Source organism: Electrophorus electricus, chromosome 4 (genome assembly GCF_041902795.1).
Source record: "Electrophorus electricus isolate QZ-2024a chromosome 4, ASM4190279v1, whole genome shotgun sequence".
Classification (NCBI taxonomy): Eukaryota; Metazoa; Chordata; class Actinopteri; order Gymnotiformes; family Gymnotidae; genus Electrophorus; species Electrophorus electricus.
The window spans coordinates 24863662-24886658 of record NC_137500.1 but is presented as its reverse complement, the minus strand read 5'-3'; the positions used below and the strand labels follow the sequence as shown (position 1 = coordinate 24886658).

The window sequence follows — 22997 nt, the reverse complement described above, 5'->3', positions numbered from 1 at the left end:
CACTAAGTTATGTAATAGTTAGACAATGTGTAATTATGATAATTACTCAGATAATTGCTCAGAAGCTGAGGAGAGGCTTGCTGCAAGATTACACAGCTGGTGGTTTGGAATTCTCTGCAGGATATCAGATTATGAATTGCATTAATGCAAACACAGTTAACCATTGTCTTTAATTAGGTGATCATAAATATTTTAAGATGTGATTTAAAGTTTGGAATTCAGCATAGTTACATACATTTAATAAGGTTTTCTTCAAGAAATATATTGTAATTATGGGTAAGAAGAATATATATATATATAATATTTTGACCTGTTGTACTTAACCTCTTTTGAGGGGTCCAAGTCTTAATTAGGAGGGTCAGACCCCCCTGTAAGTTGAACCATGTTTTTGTCACAGAGCAACACTGGAGAAGAATAGTTGCATAGTTTTGTTTCAGAATGGAGCACAAGTCCATTTTTCACTGCAGCTGGGTGACCTTTTCAGGCTGAATTTATAGTGTCCTTTCAGGCATCACAGACAAACAGACATATTCCCTTTGGCCATAAACGTTGCTCAAAGGTTCTCCAGCGTTTCTGTGTTTGTGCTGCAGCACTTTGATGGCAAGGGCAACTGAGGCAGCCTGACATTTCCGTCTCTTTCTATTCAGAGTTTATCCAAGATAGGGAATAAAAAATAGTATTGGATACATATTTCACGTGTCCATAAAATTACTCTGAGGTAAACTGCCCTTTGCTAAGATGCCTCTTGGCTAGATGCTACTCGTTGCCTTGAACACTTGATTTTGTTTTGCTGAAACAGATTAAATCACCACAGAGGGCAAACCACTAATGATGCCAGGTATAGCTATGAGAAGGAATACTCTTCTACTGCTGTTATTCTTTGTGTGTGATTGAACTGCATACGTAATCCTTTTCTATGTTTATATAGCCAGGCTGTCAAACCAAAGCTCTAGTTTGTAATCTAGCACCTTCTAGTGGCCCAAATGGTCATCATCCTACAGGCTTTCATCATATTCTTCTCTGTTCTAGGCAGGTTCCATTAAGGCATGCCAATTATGCTACTAATTATCTGCACATGAAGCTTTTGTATGTTGCTAGGGGTGGTCATGCCTGCCAGCTCTTTACTCCACCTAACAGACCCCCCACTTAACAGTAAATCCACTATAATCTGCTTGCTTTAAATTTACCGCCGGGTGCTTGACTAATCATAACGAAGTCTGCTAATGAAGCAGATTTTTTTTTTAATTCATGCTGATTTGAGGCCAGTTTTGAGGTTTGGATATTGGTTGAGAAAGCAGATTTCGGCTAAGGAAGGCTTGTCCTAGATCAGTGGAAGAGGGTAATTTCCATCCAGAGCCCCTCCCAGCAAGATAATGTTGCATCAGCCCTGTGTCTGGCTTCTGATTGGACTGTGTGCACGGTTTACACACTATTAGGAGGTGCGCTTCTCAACTGGGACCAGCACAAGATGGATTTAGTTATTATCTCTCATTGCCTAAGCCATGTGGAAGACACTAGAAATCAATAGGCTCTTTGGTAGGGAGGGGTGAAAGGGTATCTATCGCAAGTGTAATCAAAACAGAGGATCCTGGCTGAGCAAGTTCTCTATAGGAGGGTTTTTCTCAGCACATGCTGAATTGCTCCGGTGTAGGTGTAGTGCTAAGTATGTCTAAATCAAATATGGTCAAAACAGTGCTACATACTCAACACCTGAATGAAAGCAGCCGAGTACACTATACCTACACCAAAAATGGGGAAACACCAAAAAAAAAAAAAAAGGCAGATGAGCCCACCAATTTCTGTTACAACCTTATTTACACATTTACAACAAAAATACAGAAGAAGCAAAGCCAAGATGTGATCAATCTCAAAATAGTTTCGTTTATCTCATCTCAAGTGATGGAACTTAAATGCACAAACATCAAAAACAGCAATAACAACAAAAAATTAAAAGTAAACAAAGGAGTATGGCATCAGGGTGGGCTAAGGCCAACACAAACAAAGCAATCTTTGCCCCCCACCCCCTTCCTCTTCCTTTAAGATCAAGAAAGCCAAAACAACAGCTCTTCCCTGACTCGCTAATGGAAAAAGACAACACAGAAAATGCCACCCAGCCCTCCAAACAAACTCCAAACAAAAATAATAAAGATATTAGGTAACAGTGTGTGCAGAGCTCAAAACAGTCACGCTCAAACCCTGCATGTAGCCTCAGAGGGAGCTAACGTTACTAACTCATGGCTCTCTTCCAAGAACCAGTAATAGCATCACACTATAAAGTCGCAAAGCTACCAATGCCAGCCCAAGGCTTCATTAAACAACCTACAACACCAGCACAAAGTACAACCCAGAGGCTCCGGTAAAGAACCTATCAACCGCTCGAGACAGCACGGGGTGCAAGCGAGCTCAAGGCACAGCAGTATAAAGGGACGGTAATCAGCTCGTCAGCCAATCACAACATGCATGCTCGAGGGCGAGCCTTCAGACACGCCCCCTGTAGAGACACGCCTCCTGTCAACGATGGACGCAGAGCATATCAGAAGGCAACTCCTCTCGCAACGTCCACGTGGAGTAACCTGTCAATAAAAGCAGGACACACACACAAAAAAAAAGCCCTCAGTGCAACATGGTCAAACTTTAATGATGTTACATCTTAAGACGTTACATCTTCCCTTGACACCTGCAACAGCAGTGCAGTTATGATATCATTCAATACATGGGTCTATTGCTGTTGCTGAATAAACAGATCCTTAATTTACTGTTTACTGTCAGTAATGACAGACATTGTTCTCTAAAGTGAGTATGGCAAAAGCATCCGCCAATTTGGAAATTGAAACTTAAACATTGTCAAGCCATAGGTTTGACAACATTTGGATTTAAATTATGATCAAAGCCCATAAACTGTATAGTGTACAAGTAAATTCTCAATGCAATATTTGGCATACACCAAAGCTATAAACAAGCCAAGTTCAAGTTTGGTTTATGAACTCGAATAAACCAAACTTGAACTTGGCTTGTTTATAGCTTTGGTGTATGGGACACCCATTTGGCACATTAACACCACTGTCGAAGCCACAGAGACCTGTGATGTTTTGGGGGAGAAAACATCACAGACTGTGAACCCATCACAGACTGTTCAGCTCTGGGAGGAGAGAAGGTGTGGATGGGGGAAAAGTCAAACTAGCAGAAATGATGTGGCCTACCCCATCCAAAAACAGCTTACCCCCCTACATCTAACCATCAAAACAGGATATCTCCCTCTCGAACAGTACTCATTTAACAAGCTTAAGTCCCAGGTCCTCGTCAGATCCTCCTGGCAAGCCCTGTCATTACGCCCCCCTGCACTCATTAAGATCCATCAAACAGCCTGCTGTTGCACCCCTGGATGCTTTGTTTACGCTGCTAACACTGTATTTTCTGCTGGACTATTTAATACAGCTCTCTCTTTCCTCTGCATCCTGGCACAGCTGCGCAACAGCCTTAACGACGGCACGGTGCAGATGTTTATTATACTCACTCTGTTGGAAACACCAATTGGTCAGGAGCACCCTGTATGTGTCGGCCTCTGTTGTTATGCACCATTTGTGTCAACATTCCTCAGCAACACTTCAGTGGACACTCTCTGACCACAAAACTGCTGTTAGTTGAATATTTTTTGGTTGCAAGCACTCAAACAAGCAGTGATGCTGAATCATGTGAAATGGCAATTCTGCTACTACTGGGCCTGGACCAGCTACACACTTTGTGCCAGTATTATTATAGTGTTATATTATTATAGTATTATTATAGTGTTATATTATTATAGTATTATTATAGTGTTATATTATTATAGCATTATTATAGTGCTAATGCTGGGTTTAGATTGGTCAGCCACCCAAACGCAGTGTGCCTGTGGTCAGGAGCAGAACAGTGGAGTTGATGAAGGATAGGTGAAGTGTAGGGGCTGATGAACTGTCTGGTGCAAATGACAAAATGTACCTGAACGTGTTGCTAATAAAGTGGCTAGTGAGTGCAGATATGAGAGAGGTGTTTTAAATTAAGTAACTGAATGATCTGTTTGTGTACCCAAGGGTCTTTAGTAAATAAGCATTCCTTTGGATCGCCGCCTATAGTGAAAAGTGACAAATAAGGCTAGACTGCACTATGTCAGACACAGCATGAGCAATGAAACCAACACAGAAATGTCAGCCTGGCATTTCTGAATCGAATGAATAACAGTGCATAGGCAGCTGGAGGGGGGCAGGGGGGGGCGTCATGCGCTGTGTGTTTTACACATGCTTAAGTGTGGAGCTCATCCTGGGCCTAACATTACACCAGCGACTGGAGATAAGTGACAAACCTTAGACATAAGGCTAAACACTAGTTTGTGTCAGAGCTTCAGAAATTGATGCGGCTCCCGTGAGTGACAGTCTGAGAACAGCGGCTGGGAGAAGACGCTCTCACCACCGAGCACGCTGGCATTTAGACGCTTACAGCCACAGTGCCATCAGATTTGTTTTCCATTTCCTGTAGACGGGATGTGCTGAGGTCAGTCTAAATGGCCCCGTGTGCTGCCTCTGGCACATTCCACCACACCCACACGCCCAGACCAACACCCCCCCCCCCACACACACACACACACACCCCTACACACACACACACACACACCCAGACCAACACCCTCCCACACACACACACACATACACACACACACCCAGACCAACACACACACACACATCCAGACCAACACCCTCCCCACACACACACACACCCAGACCAACACCCACCCACACACACACACACACACACACACGCAGACCAACACCCCCCCCCACACACACACACACACCCAGACCAACACCCACACACACACACACATCCAGACCAACACCCCCACCCACACACACACACACACACACACACACACACACATCCAGAAGAAATTTGACAAGGACGAGTCAGGAAATTGTATTGATCTTCAGCTACTCTGTGTTTATTTGCATGCATAGCATACCTTAGGATCAGCTTTCCAGCATGAGGGTTCTGGTCTAACATCGGTCACTCTAAAAACGCAGGAGAGGTCAGAGAGAGAGAGAGAGAGAGGAGGTCTGGGAGGCCTCAGCTCAGAGAATGGCTTTGCTTTCACAGAGACACATCGTGCCACGGCATGGGAACCAGCCACATGGACATTCAGAGCTTCAAAATTTACAGAAGCACTCAACACAAATCTCGGCCGTAAAACAGACAATTAAATGTGTATGAATTCCGACACTCACATCCATTTAACATGATCAAATACAAGATTAGTCCCACATGTCCTTTACATTTTTGAGGAATAACTTCACTTCAAACTGTACATTTGAACTTTAATTGTGCGGAGGTTTATCTTCCAAGACCAATGCACCCCTTCCTACTTTACCTCCTTCTAAAGAATAACAAGACAAACATAGCTTAACCAGAGCAGAACTAATGTGTTAAATATAACCTGTATAAAGTGTCTTCCTGGCTGTGCTAGAACTTTCTCCTTGGTGTAAAATCCTAACTCACATGAAAGTGTAGGCTGCACCCACCTCCAAATAACCTTACAATAGTGCATGCTCTGCTCCAAATAAAGGCACTGTGGAATCTGTATAATAACACGTGAGGTCTTCATATTTGTTTATCTGAAATCTATGCTTTATTGCAGACTACGTAGATCTTGTTTAACATCGATTTTAGCGATGTTGTTATGGACAACGTGGTATATTGTGGGTACCACTCAGGACCAATATTCCCATTCGTCTAAAGGTCTGCGTTTGACACCGAGGCAGGAATAAATGTTTTAACCTTGAAAGACCTTCATTCGCAATCCGCACTGCAATAAATTATCTCTTACGTCTACAACTGCCCTCTCCCCCTACTGGACAATGCTGGCAAGCACAACTTATTCTTAATAAGGACTGATTGGGGGACTCGATTAAGATTAGGTTGGTAATAGCACATCAGTGCTCCTAGACAGGGCCTGAGATATCAATTATGCAGTCGCAGCGAGATTTTCGAGTGTTTATAACCATTACAGGCTGATTGTTGACTGCGGTTGGAGAACTGTGAGGTGCTCAAATAAAAAGCTCTCTCTCCAGCTTAATTTAAACACCGTTTAGAAACAAACCTCATAACAGCTGATTCCTGGATTGAATGTGTCTGCAAAGATACAAACAAGTGCAAAACTTTGCTGTGTGTTTAATCGGTCGCCTTTGTCACAGGCGATTTATGTATGTTTATTATATAAAGGTTGTCAATAATTTGGTTTTTTTTCCTATTAGAGAAGCATAATTGGAAATTGGAACATCTCTATGTGACAGACAAAATAGCCTAGTCTCATCTCAGAATAAAAGAGTAGGTGGCCTAGTTAAAAAAATAAATAAATAAATAAATAAATAAAAACATGATAATTGGTATTGAAGCTGTCAATACGCTATAACTAGAGGTTAGCTACTTTTAATGCATCTGTAACGCTGTGCAATGGTGTCAATAAAACACAAGGTGGCGCTATATAAAGTTGGCCTCAGAAGATCAAGCCAGAGGAAGAAGCTTTGTTCCGGTTTGAGTGCGTGTCGTGCTTAGCAATTTTATACCATGTCTCTCGAAATAGAATCGGCAGAGTAAGTAAACGATTAAACGAATTCCGCAACTGTAATACGCACATTTATGTTGTCTGGCCTTTAACATGCGTTCTGAAAGATTAAAGCCTTGCAGAATAGAGTTGGCGGACTGGCAAGCTAACCTAGCTAGCGCTAGCTTAATGAGTTCTTGTGTTCACGACTTCTTAAGCTGGCTAACCTGCCTAGCTGCATTTGGGTGTTTTTCACAGTGATGCCCTTCGTAAAGCGGGTTTAATGTTGTCTCCACCTACTGAAAATCCCCTTGTACTTTAATTAAGCAACCAGGGGTTACCAGAGATTGTTTTGGGCTAGCTAAACTTGGCCAGCCGACTAGTTAGCTAGCTAGCCGGCCGCTTGGAGGGCTGCTTTGTGTATGAAACGTTGTCGTTGAAAATACAATCTGTTACTGTGCGTTTTGTGTTTAAGTAACTTTCGAAGTTTCAGGTTACAACCGACCTCCTACCAATGCTAGCTGGACCTTTTATATTCTGAAATGGGTTAATGGGTGACAAAATATCAAACTAGGATCCAGTCCAAACAAAACTGAATTATTGTCTACCATGATTATGGTGCACAAAAAAAGTGCCCCATCAAATATTGCGGCACAATTAACCGCCCAAAACAAACATTTAAAATACAGTATGCTGAAATATGTTTGTTTTTGCAGCGTTATTCGTCTGATCATGCAGTATTTGAAGGAGAATAACTTGCATCGCACCCTTGCAACGCTGCAGGAAGAGACCACTGTGTCCCTCAATACAGTGGACAGTATTGAGAGTTTTGTGGCAGATATCAACAGTGGTCACTGGGATACTGTGCTTCAGGCTATCCAGTCCCTCAAGCTCCCAGACAAGACCCTGATTGACCTGTATGAACAGGTGAGACTCATGGAGCAGCAGTAGAGTACTGATCGCGTTATGGACGTTTATGCTGTGGATGGCTTCTGATCCGTAACATAAATAACTGTTGTAGTTGACCAAGTCCAGTATTTGCTTCGCAGGTTGTGCTGGAACTGATTGAGCTGAGAGAGCTGGGAGCTGCCAGGTCTCTGCTGAGGCAGACTGACCCCATGATCATGCTGAAACAGACTCAGCCTGAGAGATACATCCACCTGGAGAACCTGCTGGCCAGGTCCTACTTTGACCCCAGAGAGGTACGTCCTGAGACGGAAAGGAAGAGGCGATCGCGTGCATGAATCAACACAACCCTGTATCAACATTAGTGGTGCCTACGTTACTAAAAGGGTTTGAGACTTTAGCAGATTAACCTATCTTAGATGTGGCTAATGTCAAACAACTGTGTATTATACTGTTGTTGCAGTAAATTGCAATACCAATTGCAGCTGATGTTGCAGTCGGTGTGAAGTTCTATGAGGGTCTGGTGTGTATTTGCAGGCATAGCCTGATGTTGCAGTAAATGTGAAGTTCATGAGTGTCTGGGGTTGGGGTGTGTTTGCAGGCATACCCTGTTATTGCAGTATATGTGAAGTTCTATGAGGGTCTGGGGTGTGGTTGCAGGCATACCCTGTTATTGCAGTATATGTGAAGTTCGAGTGTCTGGTGTGTGTTTGCAGGCATACCCTGATGGCAGCAGTAAGGAGAAGCGGCGGGCAGCCATTGCTCAGGCGCTGGCCGGGGAGGTCAGCGTGGTGCCACCGTCTCGTCTCATGGCCCTTCTGGCCCAGGTAAGGAGCCTCCCCAACCCCCCCTTACTGCTGCTTCATTTACACAATGGCACTCATGCGAATGAGAGCAAAGCGAATGCGTGTCTTTGTTTATCATCGGTGGCCGTAATGTGACCGGAGGGTTTCATGATCTGTTGTACTGTGGCCCCTCTCTCCCCTAGTCTCTGAAGTGGCAGCAGCACCAGGGGCTCCTGCCTCCTGGCATGACCATCGACTTGTTCCGAGGTAAAGCAGCAGTCAAGGACGTAGAGGAAGAGCGCTTCCCCACCCAGCTCAACAGACACATCAAGGTACAGTTCAGAACCTGGATTCCTCACATCGGGTCCACTGCAAAGGATCAGTAACACTGATATAAATGAAAACCCTTTCTGAGAGTTAAGATCTTAACTCCTTTATGTTCTGGGGAAAGCAGGCCCAGTAATTTTCTGTGTGATGGCAGATTATGTTCAGTTTATTTGCTTGAATCCTTGTGTAAATGGGTGGCTAACTAAATGGGCCTGTGTGTGAATGCAGTTTGGTCAGAAGTCCCATGTCGAGTGCTCCCGTTTCTCCCCTGATGGCCAGTATTTGGTTACGGGATCTGTCGATGGTTTCATCGAGGTCTGGAACTTCACCACAGGAAAGATCAGGAAGGTAGAGACATTTTGTACTCACAGCCCACGCAACAAATACCCTCTTACATGCGTATTTGTTCTCGGTATAATCGTAGATGCTGTAGTTTGTATGGTTTTGTGTGTTCATATTTTTAATTGCTTTATTAAGCACTGTGTGTGTTGCACAGGATCTGAAATACCAAGCGCAGGATAACTTCATGATGATGGACGACGCCGTGCTCTGCATGTGCTTCAGCAGGGACACAGAGATGCTGTCCACAGGAGCCCAGGACGGCAAAGTGAAGGTCTGTGCTCGCCTGGGAACGGGATTCCGGTTTTTGTCATGCATGTCTGTGAAGGGCCATGTCACAGGACACACGGCTGTAGGAATGCATCCAAGTTTTCTCCCATGTCCGTTCAGGTGTGGAAGATCCAGAGCGGGCAGTGTCTACGGCGGTTCGAGCGCGCCCACAGCAAGGGCGTGACGTGTGTTAGCTTCTCGAAGGACAGCAGTCAGCTCCTCTCGGCTTCCTTCGACCAGACCATCAGGTGAGCACCCTGGAGCCACCCTGAGCTGATCTGGGATCTGTTTTGGGTCCCATACAGACAGATTATGGATGTGATCACATTTAGGAGAAGGATTTGGGTCCCATATTTCAAGATTCTTGATGCCTGTCTAAATTATATGACTTCAGAGTTCTGGATTAACATATTTGACATCATGCTGTTATAGAGAATTATATAAACCATACATTTTTGATGAATGTGGAATTTATTTTTAGTGTTTATTACAGTTGTAATACAAGTCTGCATATAATCCATGAAGGTTCATCCATCAGTGCAAGTGCATTCTGTGAATATGTTGTTAATGTTGCTTTTTTTTTTTTTTTTTTTTTTTTTTTTTTTTTTTTTTTTTACATAGTTGAAGTTTTTCCTTTGAAATGGTGTGTTTTTTGTGCATCAGAGTTCATGGTCTGAAGTCAGGCAAGTGTCTGAAGGAGTTCAGAGGCCACTCATCCTTTGTTAATGAAGCCACATTCACGCCTGATGGCCACCACATCATCAGTGCCTCCTCCGATGGAACTGTGAAGGTACGCACCCTCCAGATCCTCCTTCCCCACGTCTGTCGGACTCTAACGTATCCTGGAGTTCTGCAGGCAGTGGACCACGGCAGTGTTTTTCCCCCAACAAAGGGGCGTTTTCTTTTCAGTGACCGACTGCACAGTGCCTGGCCTGGCTTCTTTAGTGTAAAGTGTAATCTGTTTACTTTGGGTTTGTTCAGATCTGGAACGTGAAGACCACAGAGTGCACAAGCACCTTTAAGTCTCTGGGCGCCTCGGCCGGCGCAGACATCACAGTGAACAACGTGATCCTGCTTCCCAAGAACCCGGAGCACTTTGTGGTGTGCAACCGCTCCAACACTGTGGTCATCATGAACATGCAGGGCCAGGTAAGGACGAGCGCAGAGACAAAATGCCAGTGCTGCCCAAATGTGGACAACGTCTGCTTTAGCAGCACATTCAGGGGTTCTGAAGTCCAAAGTTAAACTACATTATACACTTAAACTGAAATATTGCCATTTGTGACTTCTGTTATGCTAGAGCACTGATGGCATTCAATATACAGCACGCTTTTGTAGAAATGTCTTGTCCATTAAATTTCTTAGCGTTGCTGTTTATTTCCTGTGCTTAATGAGGTCTTGCTGTGCTAACGTGTCCCCAAATGTAGATTGTGAGGAGTTTCAGCTCCGGTAAGCGCGAGGGGGGAGACTTTGTGTGTTGCACGCTGTCCCCCAGAGGCGAGTGGATTTACTGTGTGGGAGAAGACTTTGTCCTGTACTGCTTCAGCACAGTCACAGGCAAATTGGAGAGAACCCTAACGGTAAGCATTCCAGCTCCTCCAATCCCAGTGTTTAGCCGGAAAGGGTTCTAGACTGGATGTTTTTGGCTTTGCTCCCTGTGTTGAATGTTCCTTTGTGATGGTCATTGTTTTGCATGTTCCCTACCAGGTCCATGAGAAGGATGTCATTGGTATTGCCCACCACCCTCATCAGAACATGATAGCTACATACAGTGAGGATGGTCTGCTCAAGCTCTGGAAACCTTAAGATATCAGACAGGACCAGCCTTTTGCCTGGGTGTCACACAGGAGAAGGGTCAAGGTTCATGTTTTAAGTCCATTTTTTTGTACATATTCCTTTTTTATTTGAGTGTAGTAGGGTAAGTTTTGGGTTCTTTGGAGAGTTGTAGGTGTTTGTGATTTATTAGAACTGAATAACAGCAGATAATTCTGTTTTTCCATTAAAATATGCTTTAATCTTTGCAATTAAACATTTATCACAATGACGTGGAAATAGTTTACTTATTTATAAACAAAACCAGTTACTTAAGAATAGAGAGTTCCCATCTGATAGACTGTCGCATCTTGGGTGGCATGAGGATCTCTGCATCTGTGCGAGAGATACACTGAGCTGTAAGTACAGGGCTCAGACCGCCGTCTGACTGACGTGTTACAACACCTGCGGCTTGCACTCACCTTGCTGGGACACCAGGGGTGGCCTAGGCTGTTGAAGAGAAGCGGTGATGCTGTTGGTGGTTGAGTTAGGCCCTGTAATCTACAATGGAGACAAAGTGAATGTTTCTAAAACCACTTGAACTCATAGCTAAAATATTAACTATTGGTTTGGAATATCTCCTACAAGAGATGCATACAGTCTCATACAGTGAACTAGTACAACTCCCACCTAATGTTTCAAAAACTTCTTAAACCAAAGGCTCCTAATGCTTTTGTGCTGGAACTTTCATTAGATGATATGATGTATGTGAGGTGGTAATATTTTGGCTCTGTGGAATACAGCACCTCTTAAGAATTTTATTAAGCAAAAAGAAGTGCGTGCGTCTTACTGGTGCTGGGCCCGGTTGAAGACCTTCATGCCAGATCTCAGGGATGCTGGTCTCGATAAGCTGCAGCAGCTCGCTGTATTTGGCCTGCAGGCTGCTGGCCCGCACGTCAAACAAAAACAGCACCAGAGCCCTGAGCAGGCTGTGGATCTCCTCTGTAGAGAGCAGAGCAGACACTGAAGTCTGCGACGTTTCTCTGATGTTACAGAACATTACGGAACAGCTCTACTAAGCGGGCGAAGTGCCGAGTGCCTTTGGTTAGTTTGCTTTACTGCTTTCGTTGTCTTTTAGTCTCCATGCCCAAAAACAGCTCCGCCTGTCTAGAACCCAGTAAGTAAATAACAAACAAACCTTCCAGTAGCTCTGTGGTTTGGCTCGCTACAACCCAAACTATCGGCTGAAGTAAACAGCCGCCAGCAGCCGCTGCTTGGGGGAGTTTCGACAAAACTACCACTAGGAATCGAAGCTCGCTAGGGAAAAATTCCCACGTTTGCAGAGAGCAGTCGACTACAGCAGGGAGAGCACTTCAACTCTTACAGATAGAGGCCTTGTCTTCTGAACGTCCCATTAAGTCCTACTGTAGTTTAATGCCAGCAGAACACAGGGAGCCATTAGAAGGCTGCGCTTAAGTGGCTCCGCTTAGGAGAATTCATCCTGTTCCAAGTTTTTACGACTTGTCACGGGCCATGTTGCAAAACTGAAATAGTCTTTTTATATATATATATTAAAAAATGTAATTAACTCTTACCCCTCATCTTGTCCGTGACATGGATAATCTGAATGAGGGCATGGAGCAAAGCGATGTCCTCAAAGGGGCTTCCCTCCTTTAGGCTGTGCTTCTTCCCTTCTGCCTTCCTGCGGTTTTTTGATGACCGCCTGACCAGAAGAGTGGAGTCAGGCAGAGCATTTCAAACACTGACCACACGCTAGAGGTTCCTTCGCCCCCATGGCCAGGGACGGCTCAGCCTCTTCCTCAACATCCTCCACGTTCAACTTGGCACAAAGCAAGCATTTGGCCAGCGGTGACATGTTTCAGGGCAAAGCAAAGTCGGCGACAGGGTTACGCACGAGGAGATCCGCGAGTTGCTGTGCGAGTACTTGGATCCGAAACGGCTGCCGGTCAGGACGCTGCTGGCCTCCGAGTACAGCTCGGCCTCGCCGCAGTCTGGGCCGTCCTCGTCTGAGAAGCACAATACGGTGCTTTATTCAAAGATGTGTCTTTGGGTTACTTCAGAATACTAAGAAGTTACTCAAAGACAGCCTCCCCCAATCCTCACAAGTACCAAAAGTGAAAAATCCTGAACGTTGGCGTTTAGAGTGGCAGCTCACCGATGAGCAGCAGCTTGGTTTTCTCCTTCTGCTCCAGCACCACTGCCAGCCGGCTCTTGTAGCGTGTGAACAGGGCCATCTGAGACTCCAAGAAGGCCACCTGCATGCTGTGGGCTAGACGCAACCAGGAACACAGCCCGCTCAGGGGGGGAGCCGACAAGGAGGACCGCGCATGCCGTGTCGCGGCAGGCTTAAGGGCATGCAGACAAGAGTTCCAGTACCTTCTAAAAGAGCGGGTTTCAGATGGGTCTCAATGATGTCCTGTCTGCTGTAGAGGTAGATCTGGATAAGGAGAAGAGCAGGTCATAAATCTGAGCTCTGTTCCGCAGAATAGCGTGGCAGAAATAAATTGGTCAAAGAAATGCACGTGGAGGATAAAAAGATCAATTACTAGTCTGAGGGCTTCCTCCCACGCCGCTCCCGTGACGAGGGCAGAGATGGCCTCTTCACAGTCCTGCCAAAAGATGAATTAACAGTTCAGAGCAGTCATCGCGATTTGTACAATAAAGCTATAAACTATGGCAGACCGCAGAGAGCTGTGCTGGGTGACTGTCATTGATCATTATCCCTGAAGCAAAAGCCTTTGAGAGCCTACAATGTCATTCTGCTCAAATTATTCTTTGTTGACGTGGGGCTTTCTAAGTTTAGATCACGGCCCACTGGGTAGCCCTTTGTCAGGGAGCATGTTGGCCTCAGCACCTTGGCGTACTGCTCCAGCAGCAGGGCGGCCTCGGTGGCTCTCCTCATCTCGAGCAGCTTCTCTAGAACACAAAGGGTGCACAGACGCCAGACACTTTACTGACATGGATTAGGAACGCTACAGCGGTGTGGTTATGCACCGCAGAGATGAACAGAAGTGATTGGTTTATGCATTTCTGCTACCCCCATGCCATTAGCTGGCTCAATTTTTGCTAATTAAAATGTTCAATTTTTGCTCTTAATAAAATGTACTTCAAAAATTAATGAGGAAATATTAATCATGAAGTCATAATCACTCTCTTAGGTAATTAAGAAGATGGATGGATGAGCATGCACAGACAACCCCCTACATGAGACACACACACACACACACACAGTACCTGCCAGGTCTCGGGCGAGCTGTGCCAGCTGACCTTGGGTCACAGGGATGTGTGTTGCCACGGCAAGGGCATGCCTCCAACTTGTGCAGCTGACAAAGGCCTGCAGGGCACGGGGCATCTCTCCACATCGCCATAGCAACAACCCCGCCTCCTCAGCCTGCTGCTGCTCCAGCAGGTACTCGGCATAGGCCACAGTCAGCACCTGTCATAGCATCAGAGGAAGGTCAGGAGTCATGGAGGGACCCACCCGCTGTCACCTTTTAAAAAAAAAAAAAAAAAAAACTGCAATCTTCTTTAACAGAAGAGTAAAATCAGCCAGGAAACTGAAAATGTGTAACTGATAATGCTGGTTAGTGCATTTTCACCCATCTTCCTTTTTCACTTCCTCACATACGTGGTATACTAACAAACAGAAATGGCACAGTAGCTCCTAGGAAAACCAGGCAAAAGGTTATGATCCCCAAGCTTCCACTAGACTTGGAGATCTTGGAGGGCATTCCATTTCTCAGCGAGCAGAAGCCACCCATGTGACTGACAGCCAGGAGCCAAAACACTAGGTGATGCCAGTTAGCTCAAGCTGTTGTTTTAATGGGCCCTTAAAGGAGAGCTAACCTTGTGCTGCTGGCTGTCTGACGGGTAGAGCTGTAGAGCTTCGCTGTACAGCCGCTGATCCTTCACCAGGTTTACCAGCTCAGTGAAGTGCTCCTCACCTGAGGGACGCAGAGAGAGCAGGAGAGAAATACCGCGGCTGTGGTGTTTGTTTTCTGCTTCTGTTGCCGCAGTGAAGGAACCGTGGGGGAAGCTCTCACCACACTTGCTGAGGTGATGCAAGGCTTTTCTGAATCTCTTCAGGTGTTTGTCGATGGTATAGCGCTGGTAGTTGAGCTCCAAGGTTTTCAGCATGTTCAGGAAGGGAAGATATTCTTTAGGGTCCTAAAAGTGAGCAGACAGGAAGGGGAAAATGTGTGTAGGTCTAAGATTTTACTTCCATTCCCCCCCCCCCCCCATCACAGGTCTTAACAACAGGTGTACAAGTCAAACATGAACACACACTAACAGCACGGGAAACACGGCGCTGACCTTCTGGGACTTTTCTGCTACCATGAGCACCAGGTCGAAGTCGTAGGTTCCCAGAGAGTGCTCATACAGCTCATTCACGTTAACCAAGAATAAGAGATACTTCAGCGCTTCCCCTGCACCCACTGCATGCTCCGCGCTGGGTGGGTTCACTAAACGAAGAACATCAGACTGAGGTTCTATACACACACACACACATGCGCGTACATGAATTCTTCCCTCATGTTGTGCTTACTGAGCACACAGTTGGTCACAAACACTTGTCCCTTAGGGTAATTCTCACCACGCAATTCATGGACCTTCTGTAGAGCGATCTCCAGTTCGGGTGTGGTCTTCCTTACATGCGACGTCAAAATGCACAGACAATATCTGAAGGAACAGAAGAAGAGATGATATATAAGGACTCACACATGTTGTCATTTGAAATAGTGTGCACATTTGTGAAGTCAAATAGGTAGCCTTAATAACTGAAGACCATGCATCATGCATGGTAAACCAAAATGAAGTTAATACCATAGGAACAACAAAAACATTTTGCAGTCTAGAGTCAAGAGTTTTATGTCAGCATGCAAAACAGAAGCTACATGGTTCTTAATATTTTTGTTCAAATTTAAAGGAAATGTTAACCCAGGTTTCCCTGTCAGTCCATGTACTGAAATGCATTCAGAAATTGCGCTGTAAAGAAACACACTTTTGCGGGTCGAGAGTTTCCATAGCAGACCGCAGAGCATCACAGACAAGGTCCACTTTCTTCCTCACCCCTCCTCCTGCTTCTGAAGCTGGCTGACATGCCTTACCCACTGGGAGAGGGTACATCGTCTTTGTGGTATCTTCCTCCCTATCGGGTGACAAATCCCAGCATGCCGACACGTTTTGACAAATGGCACTGCAGACGTTCCAGAATTCCAAACCTGCAGAAATGTCCCGACTTACTTGAGCTCTGTGAGAAAAAGGTTGATGTGGTTGACTGAGTCGATCTGTTTCAGAAACCACTCGACATTCTCCAAGAATACCTGTGCGGACGAAAGAGCATATTCACGGCACTAAGCCACACGGAGGTCACAGCCGGAGGAAATGGACGATATCGCAGTGAGGTCACTCACTCGGGGACTGTGGTCGTAGACGAGGTTGAGGTTGATCCGCAGCTTCCTCATGCTTTCAAAAGCCTCTCTAAATTTCAGACTATGAAAGCAGGAAAAAGCAGGACTTTAAACTTTAAGCCAAATCCCTTACTGTGCATAAGCAAACGTCCAGTCATCCATTTTGGGCATTTTTAACATTTAATAACAAAGCTGGCACGTACTCATCCAGCCATTTCCTGAGCTGAGCCAACACAAGAGCTCGATGGTGGATGGTCTCTATATTACCGCGGGGCATCTGTAAAATAATCCACAGACAAAATGAACATTTAAAGCTCATTTAAAGTCACCAGTAACCACCGCAAAGCAGCAGATGCTGTCTAAGAAAAGACAATAATACTTTTTTTTCTTCTTTTCAATAATACATATCTGCCCTTTAGGTATACACGTGTAAAGGTGCGGATGGATTCGGTGCTAACCTGCAGGACGAGTCTGGTGTCCTGCGGTACCACAGTAACAATGCGTGAGCCTCTCTCCACCCTGCGGGCACTCTCATCGTTTTGAGCCGATTCTGAACTCAGGGCAGCCTGCACGTCTGCAGACACACCAGGACAACAGTGAAAAGAAAAAAAACAACAGATCCAAGAACCTTCCAGAAACTCTATGCTGCGCAAAACCCACACTATGCATATGTGAACCATCTGTTCAGAAAGAGGCTCAAAAGTACCACCTACGGTTTCATCCTGTTGTCATGGAGATTGCTTTGTGAATGCTGTCACAGGCATTATTGCAAGATGTATAATGGATGATGTTATTCTGTCACTGCTTGGTATCACTGATAAGAAAAGTTTAAACTACAAGCAATTTGGAAAAATCACTTTGGAAATCAATTTGGAACCACAAGTGAAATCATGCCTGTATCCCCATTACAGTACACTGATAAAACAAAATAAGGGGTTGTGCATTGCTCCCAGCGATGCAAATATAGAACACTGAAGCAGCACCACCGAGTCACGGCAAGTAATGTTGGTGCACGTTAAACCATGCAGCACTAAGCACCATCACTTTAAACCAAGGGCAAGTCCCAAGCTGAGTGGAGGATCTTGCCAGCTGCTGATTGGCTCTGCACCTACAAGGACTCTTTAACCCCTCCCCAGTTGCCCACCTTTGACAGACATCGTGGCCAGGTGGAGGCAGCGGCAGGTGTGTGCGTGTGTGGTGAGCAGGAGGAACTCGTCGTACATCACAAAGGAGGAAACATTTGAGGCCACCTACACAGGAGAAGCACGGTGACACCAGGCAGGCAGGAGAAAAATCAACCCGGCACATGCATGTCACCGCAGGAACATTTCAAAAGATGCCGCAGAAAATGGGCATCTCCCCAGTGCTGGTCCTCTAGCAACTCTGACCTGTGCATCCAAGTGTTTTTAACTAGTGAAAGGATTATTATTATTATTGTTGTTGTTGTTGTTGTTATGTGTTGAGATCAGGGAAATCATTAAATTATATAGTATATCTGTACACAGATGCCAAGATTAGAAGGTGTTGGTTTTAAAGTAATCTCTACTCTGAATGGTTAAAATATTACTCATGGTCCAATAAAAATGTTTTAGATCAAATCATACATACCTCACAGTTACCAATATAGAGGTGAGATCTTTCTGTGAGACCTATCAAATGCTCCTGTTAAGACACAAAATGCACATAAAATGTACCTACCCATACATACACACACAGTCAAATGAAAACTGAAAGCTACTGGCATTGTTGTTACCTGTCCATTAATGGCACACAGTGCAGTGTGCACACAAGGCAGGGGAAAGTTAACACTGCACCCCATGGAATCCTTCCAGTCTGTTACTGCTACCTTCAAAGTGTCTGAACAAGAACATTACAATAATTACTTGTGGTCAGATTTAGTCACTGTGCTTAAATACAGCATCTGTGACATTCTATGTAAACACAATGTGAAAGGGTAGAAGGGAGAATTAAAAGGCCCTTTAAAAGTGAGCAGTTCACCTCCACCTCCCCGACCCACCCCAGTGTGAGCAATGCTGCATCACTCACCCCAGAACACTCTCCTGATCTGGCCATCCTCCAGCTGTACAGCCAGAGTGCCACTCCTGGGGCTGGAGCACATACTGATCACATGACCTTCCACTTTAACCTCTGACCTATTTGTCCCACGGACAAAGTGGGAAGAAAAAGTAAAAATAAATATAAAATGTACCTGTTCTGCTCCATACGTGGTACACTGGACCTAAAAGCGCACTGACTCGGAGGCGGGGGCTGTGTGGCCAGTACCTGATCTCCAGCTGGCGTTCGGAGCCCTGTCTCTCGGCTGGAGCAAGTATGAGTATGCGTGACTCCGTCGGGCCGTCTCCACATCCCACCGCTGCAAACACATCCTCCCTCAGCCAGAGCAGCAAGCGCATGAGCAGCACCCCCTGCTGGTCCACTGAAGCACTGCAGGCAGGACACATAGGCATTGAAATACAAACACACACACACACACACCTCATCTTTTCAGAATGAGAGCCACTGCACAACAGTTGCCATAGCTCAGCAACAACGCCCAAAGAGGACTTATAACAATATAACGGCATTAGTGTCTCAAGCTAACCTGTATGTCCTCTGTAAAACCGACGGTTGGCTGACGACTCTAAACCCACATGGCCCCGTTTCAGGTACCTTTTCCTCTCCAGTGCCTGAATCAAAAGGTGGGAAACTACATACATTCTAGCAAAAGCACCACAACACACAACATATCGAACTATTCAAATTCACAAAAGAGGTCAACAGAACAGGAAGAAGAGGACATTTGCAGTTAGTCAGCCCACCTGGACCGTAGATATGCAGCCGCCCGTCGGCTGTTAACACCGCAAGCTCATTGGTTCTCTGAGGCTGTGCACGGAAGGTGACCTGGTTGACAGCAGCAGGAAGTTGGAGCTCGTAGGCGCACATGGGCGGAGGCACCACACACTGGCGAAATGTGGTCACTAAAACCTTAGCTGTAAAACAAACAGCGCCTGATGAAATGCAGGCCAGACGCCAGGCACCTGGAGACTAGTGACCAGAACAACACAGCTACACACCACACCATATATATATATATATATATATATATATATAACGAAGCGCTGGAATTCCAAACTCATTTTTTAACCTATGAACAAGCTTCGTATCCGTGGCAAATTCGACAAATTAAGTAAGAACAGACTGCACCTAAGAGCAATGAGTGTTAAGCAGTTGCTAAGCGTCTTCTCCAGGGATGAGGCCCTCACCTCCGTCGATCACCGCCACATTGGCGTTGTCCCACGCGTCATCTCCAAGGCTGCGCTCTGTAAACCAGCCCCAATCGTAGGTGAAGCTGGCCCAGCCCTGGGTCAGCACGTGCAGGCGGAGGGGCTTCTCCGGGTCCCAGCACACACAGGCCGGGGCCCTGGACGGCTCGCACCCAAAGTGCAGGCTCTGTTTCAGGTACCAGTGGGAATTCCCTACTGTCCACAGCTGAACTGAAAGCGCGCGCGCGCGCACACACACACACACACACACACACACACACACACACACGGTTAGCTAGTCACATCAGAAAGGTCAGGGTGATCTCAATTATAGCAAATGGTTGGTAGCCATCTTGTGGAAAATGCCATGTGTTGGGCAGTCTCTAACGGTAGGTGTTGGGGTTGCCATCCTCTCCTGGGGTCAGGTCTTCAAGCCAAATGGCCAGCACTGTGGAGTCACTGTTCCAAAGCAACTCCTTCACCTGAAACACAACACGTACATTTACGCGGACATAAGTGCACCTATACAGAAAGCGTGCATAGCCGCCACTGCCTATCTAGCATTCGTGGAGGGCAGAATAAAGCACATGGTCTGTTCGTTTTTCTGAAGACAGAGCAGTGAAACTGTGGCCTACCTTGACCTGGTCCTTGGTAAAGGGCAGAGTGAAATCTCCATGCAGCAACCCATTCTTCTCCATAAAAACGACGCTGTGCTTGTTAGGGTGCCGCTGGGTAGAGGCCATTAGGCTTCCCGAGGGTCTAAATTAGGTACATGCAAGTGCTGTAAGCATTTAAGATTTTATAGTAAAAGCGCACATAGATCAACAGGCTTGGGTTGCTGCTGCCAGCTTGCCTGATGAGAGGAAGTATAAATCAGTATAAAAAGGTAACTCATGCCCTACATTCCACGCATTAGTCATAAGCACCAACACAACACCTTTCCAATTTCAGCATTGCTTACTTCCAGCAGAGTGGCTGTTCCAGGCCATTGACAACTTCACTGGTGGCCTGCAGGATACATTCTCTGTTCCACACTCTGACTTTTCTACACCCTGGAATGGCACCAAAGCACTCAGGAAACAGCATTCATCTGTGCAGATTCCTACATTAGTAAAGGGCTAGAGAGTGGCATATACTCACCAGTGTGAGGGCAGATGGCGCTGATGGCAAAGAGCTGTCCGTCTCCTCTCCACGTGATCCTTGGCCTGCGATCATCCCATGGCACTGCAGGCTGTACTTCCTGACAGGTGTATCATAAATGTAATACTGCATGACAGGTGTATCATAAATGTAAAACTGCATGACAGGTGTATCATAAATGCATGACAGGTGTATCATAAATGCAAGATTGCAATGTAAAAGCACACAAATTGGGCTACAACACTGCTGCACATATTAACAACACTAATAATAGCTGATCTGAAGCTCACCTCATGGGTTAAAGGCTACTGGACGTTTCCTAGATTCTCAATATCTGACATGCGTTATAGCCCACTCAGTGCCTTTCCACAAATACACAGGTTAACAGTTACAAGCTTTTTATTTCACATATGTGCAATTAAACAAGAAAATGTTCAGTCTGCCCCAACCAAAGAGCATCTACCCTGACTACAGCTGCTTTGGCCTGATGTTGGTAGACAATGACTCGCACATAGAAAGAAGGATGAGGACTTACAGCAGCTTTCCTCTGAGCTGCCAGCTTCCCCTCTGAGCCATGAAACTGAGTCTCCTTCTTCCCCCATCCTACTGTAATGAATTCACCTGATACCGAAGCACACAATTAATTCATTACCATGACAGGGCCAGCAACCTTATAGAATCATTTAGAGCACAGGAAACGTTGGCGATTTCCATCTTCCATAAATGTGAGGGGCTTACCTTCTCCAAACTCGTCCTGATGAATGGCCACCTCAGATAAAGGCTCAAAGTCTTTGGTCATCAAGATAACGGTCTCCTGGCCTAAACAGCAGGCACACAAGAAATCCTTCTGACATGCCCACACATAACGCACAGTGTACACTGCATTGGGCGAAGTGAACAGAGAATGTGTCGTCATGAATTGTGCTTATTGATTCAGACCTGTGCTGAGGGTCACCAGCTCCTGGTCTGGACTCCAGCTCATTGCAGTTAGACCACTATCCACACTACCAACACATTCCAACTACCCAAAGAGACAAAAAAACATTGTTTATGATGTGGGGGAGGGGGACGCACATTTGCGCTCATGAAGGCTTTGGGGTGTATCAGAGGGCAAGCGGAGTGGATGAATACCTCATTAGTGTTAAGGTGGTATACAATGACATCGCCTTTTGCAGTGGCCACACAAACTGCTTCCTGATCCGGCAAGTCCTGAATACCTGCTACAACCCCGCTACCATCCTCTGACAGATAGCCCTCTGCGGTCAAAGAAACTTCATTCACAACCTAAAAATAGTGACAATGAAAGCATTCTTCATGTTTCTACAATATAACCCAATTCATCACACAAGAGTTAAACGTCAATGCAGGGCAGCGTGCCCTTCTGGAGCTTCGTCTTATTTCCAGCTTACCTCTCCTGACTGAGGATCGTATTCTGTGAGGGAAAACTGAGAGACGATCAGTAAAGTGCCAGTGTCTGTCCTTACAGAGAAACACCGCGGGCAGCCCGGACTCCGCAACTCCGGCGAGCGCAAACAGCGCAGCAACTTCAAATTCCTCATTTTGTCCTCCGTACACTGTACACAACAGAAACAGAGAACGCTAGCTATCGGATAAAAACGTTTGAAGCACACTGTTTAATGTTTCGTTTGTCTACTACATGACCCAAAAAAGAGATGACAAACACGTAGCGTTAGTATGGGTTGCCTAAGTAGCTTTCTGGATTAGCTTGTTAGATAGTATAGCTAGCTAATTAAACTAACCAATGCTATATGTGTAATATAACCTACAATTAGACTAACCTATACTACATGTGTTTGTCGTATCTTCTTATGGTCACGTAATAAACGCCATTCTGTGGACCTAACTGGCTAGTTAATACTGCTAAAATAACTTTACAAAATGAACGAGGACAAGTACGATAAGTATAGCCTAATTATGAACGCTTAAACGTTGTCAATTTAAATGCAAATAAATGTAGCTATCAACAATTCATACCGTTAGCTCTCCTTCTACAATAAACTGAAAAACATGAGAGATATTAAAAACAGAAGCACGCCGTCTAGTTCCTCCAGTCTCAACTTTCACCTCGACAGCACGCAGTCCCGCTAGGCTCAGTACACGACCGGCCTCATGTTTCATTATCGCCTCCCCTCGCCACGGAGGTGAACGTCTGCTATCATCAGAAAATAAGAGTCGATAGAGCTGAAAACACATG

General features: G+C 45.5%; 2 protein-coding genes across 4 annotated transcripts; one reads left to right on the top strand and one right to left on the bottom strand.

Annotated features, from left to right (window-relative positions):
* The first annotated feature begins 6516 nt into the window (after window positions 1-6516).
* smu1a (SMU1 DNA replication regulator and spliceosomal factor a) lies at window positions 6517-11239 on the top strand. Its single transcript, XM_027016352.3, has 12 exons — window positions 6517-6617; window positions 7285-7495; window positions 7618-7770; window positions 8191-8301; window positions 8463-8591; window positions 8815-8934; window positions 9083-9199; window positions 9316-9443; window positions 9859-9985; window positions 10177-10344; window positions 10623-10775; window positions 10903-11239. Exons 1-12 carry the CDS (start codon window positions 6592-6594, stop codon window positions 10999-11001), a joined length of 1542 nt encoding a protein of 513 aa, XP_026872153.3. The 5' UTR covers window positions 6517-6591; the 3' UTR covers window positions 11002-11239.
* Window positions 11208-22891, bottom strand: elp1 (elongator acetyltransferase complex subunit 1). Of its 3 annotated transcripts, XM_027016347.3 has the most exons (37): window positions 22778-22891; window positions 22192-22356; window positions 21914-22066; window positions 21722-21803; window positions 21521-21601; window positions 21318-21403; window positions 20783-20882; window positions 20604-20694; window positions 20278-20401; window positions 20031-20124; window positions 19643-19873; window positions 19199-19369; window positions 18982-19066; window positions 18663-18824; window positions 18426-18532; window positions 18133-18236; window positions 17988-18041; window positions 17524-17629; window positions 16838-16953; window positions 16583-16656; window positions 16383-16461; window positions 16213-16292; window positions 15971-16117; window positions 15563-15648; window positions 15283-15431; window positions 15012-15135; window positions 14815-14912; window positions 14203-14404; window positions 13823-13884; window positions 13515-13577; window positions 13345-13405; window positions 13124-13237; window positions 12863-12974; window positions 12543-12670; window positions 11798-11949; window positions 11430-11508; window positions 11208-11343 (listed from the first exon to the last, which is right to left on the bottom strand). In XM_027016347.3, the coding sequence occupies exons 2-37, from the start codon at window positions 22339-22341 to the stop codon at window positions 11276-11278; spliced, it is 3975 nt and encodes a 1324-aa protein (XP_026872148.2). In that variant the 5' UTR covers window positions 22342-22356; window positions 22778-22891; the 3' UTR covers window positions 11208-11275. The 3 variants fall into 3 exon arrangements, with proteins under 3 accessions (XP_026872148.2, XP_081569019.1, XP_081569020.1); XM_081712893.1 differs by lacking the exon at window positions 22778-22891 and having other exon boundaries at window positions 21914-22038; window positions 22192-22325; XM_081712894.1 differs by lacking the exons at window positions 20604-20694; window positions 21521-21601; window positions 21722-21803; ... (1 more) ...; window positions 22192-22356; window positions 22778-22891 and having other exon boundaries at window positions 21318-21336.
* Between the last annotated feature and the right edge of the window lie 106 nt (window positions 22892-22997).

Excerpts from the sequence above, each read along its gene's own strand:
- smu1a (XM_027016352.3), top strand. The coding sequence starts at position 6,592 with ATGTCTCTCGAAATAGAATCGGCAGA. Across the intron at positions 8,592-8,814 it reads AGCTCAACAGACACATCAAG|TTTGGTCAGAAGTCCCATGT; the intron begins GTACAGTTCAGA and ends GTGTGAATGCAG. Across the intron at positions 8,935-9,082 it reads CCACAGGAAAGATCAGGAAG|GATCTGAAATACCAAGCGCA; the intron begins GTAGAGACATTT and ends TGTGTTGCACAG.
- elp1 (XM_027016347.3), bottom strand. The coding sequence starts at position 22,341 with ATGAGGAATTTGAAGTTGCTGCGCTGTTTGCGCTCGCCGGAGTTGCGG. Across the intron at positions 20,125-20,277 it reads TTACCAAGGACCAGGTCAAG|GTGAAGGAGTTGCTTTGGAA; the intron begins GTAGGCCACAGT and ends GTTGTGTTTCAG. Across the intron at positions 15,136-15,282 it reads TAGCAGAAAAGTCCCAGAAG|GACCCTAAAGAATATCTTCC; the intron begins GTCAGCGCCGTG and ends GCTCACTTTTAG.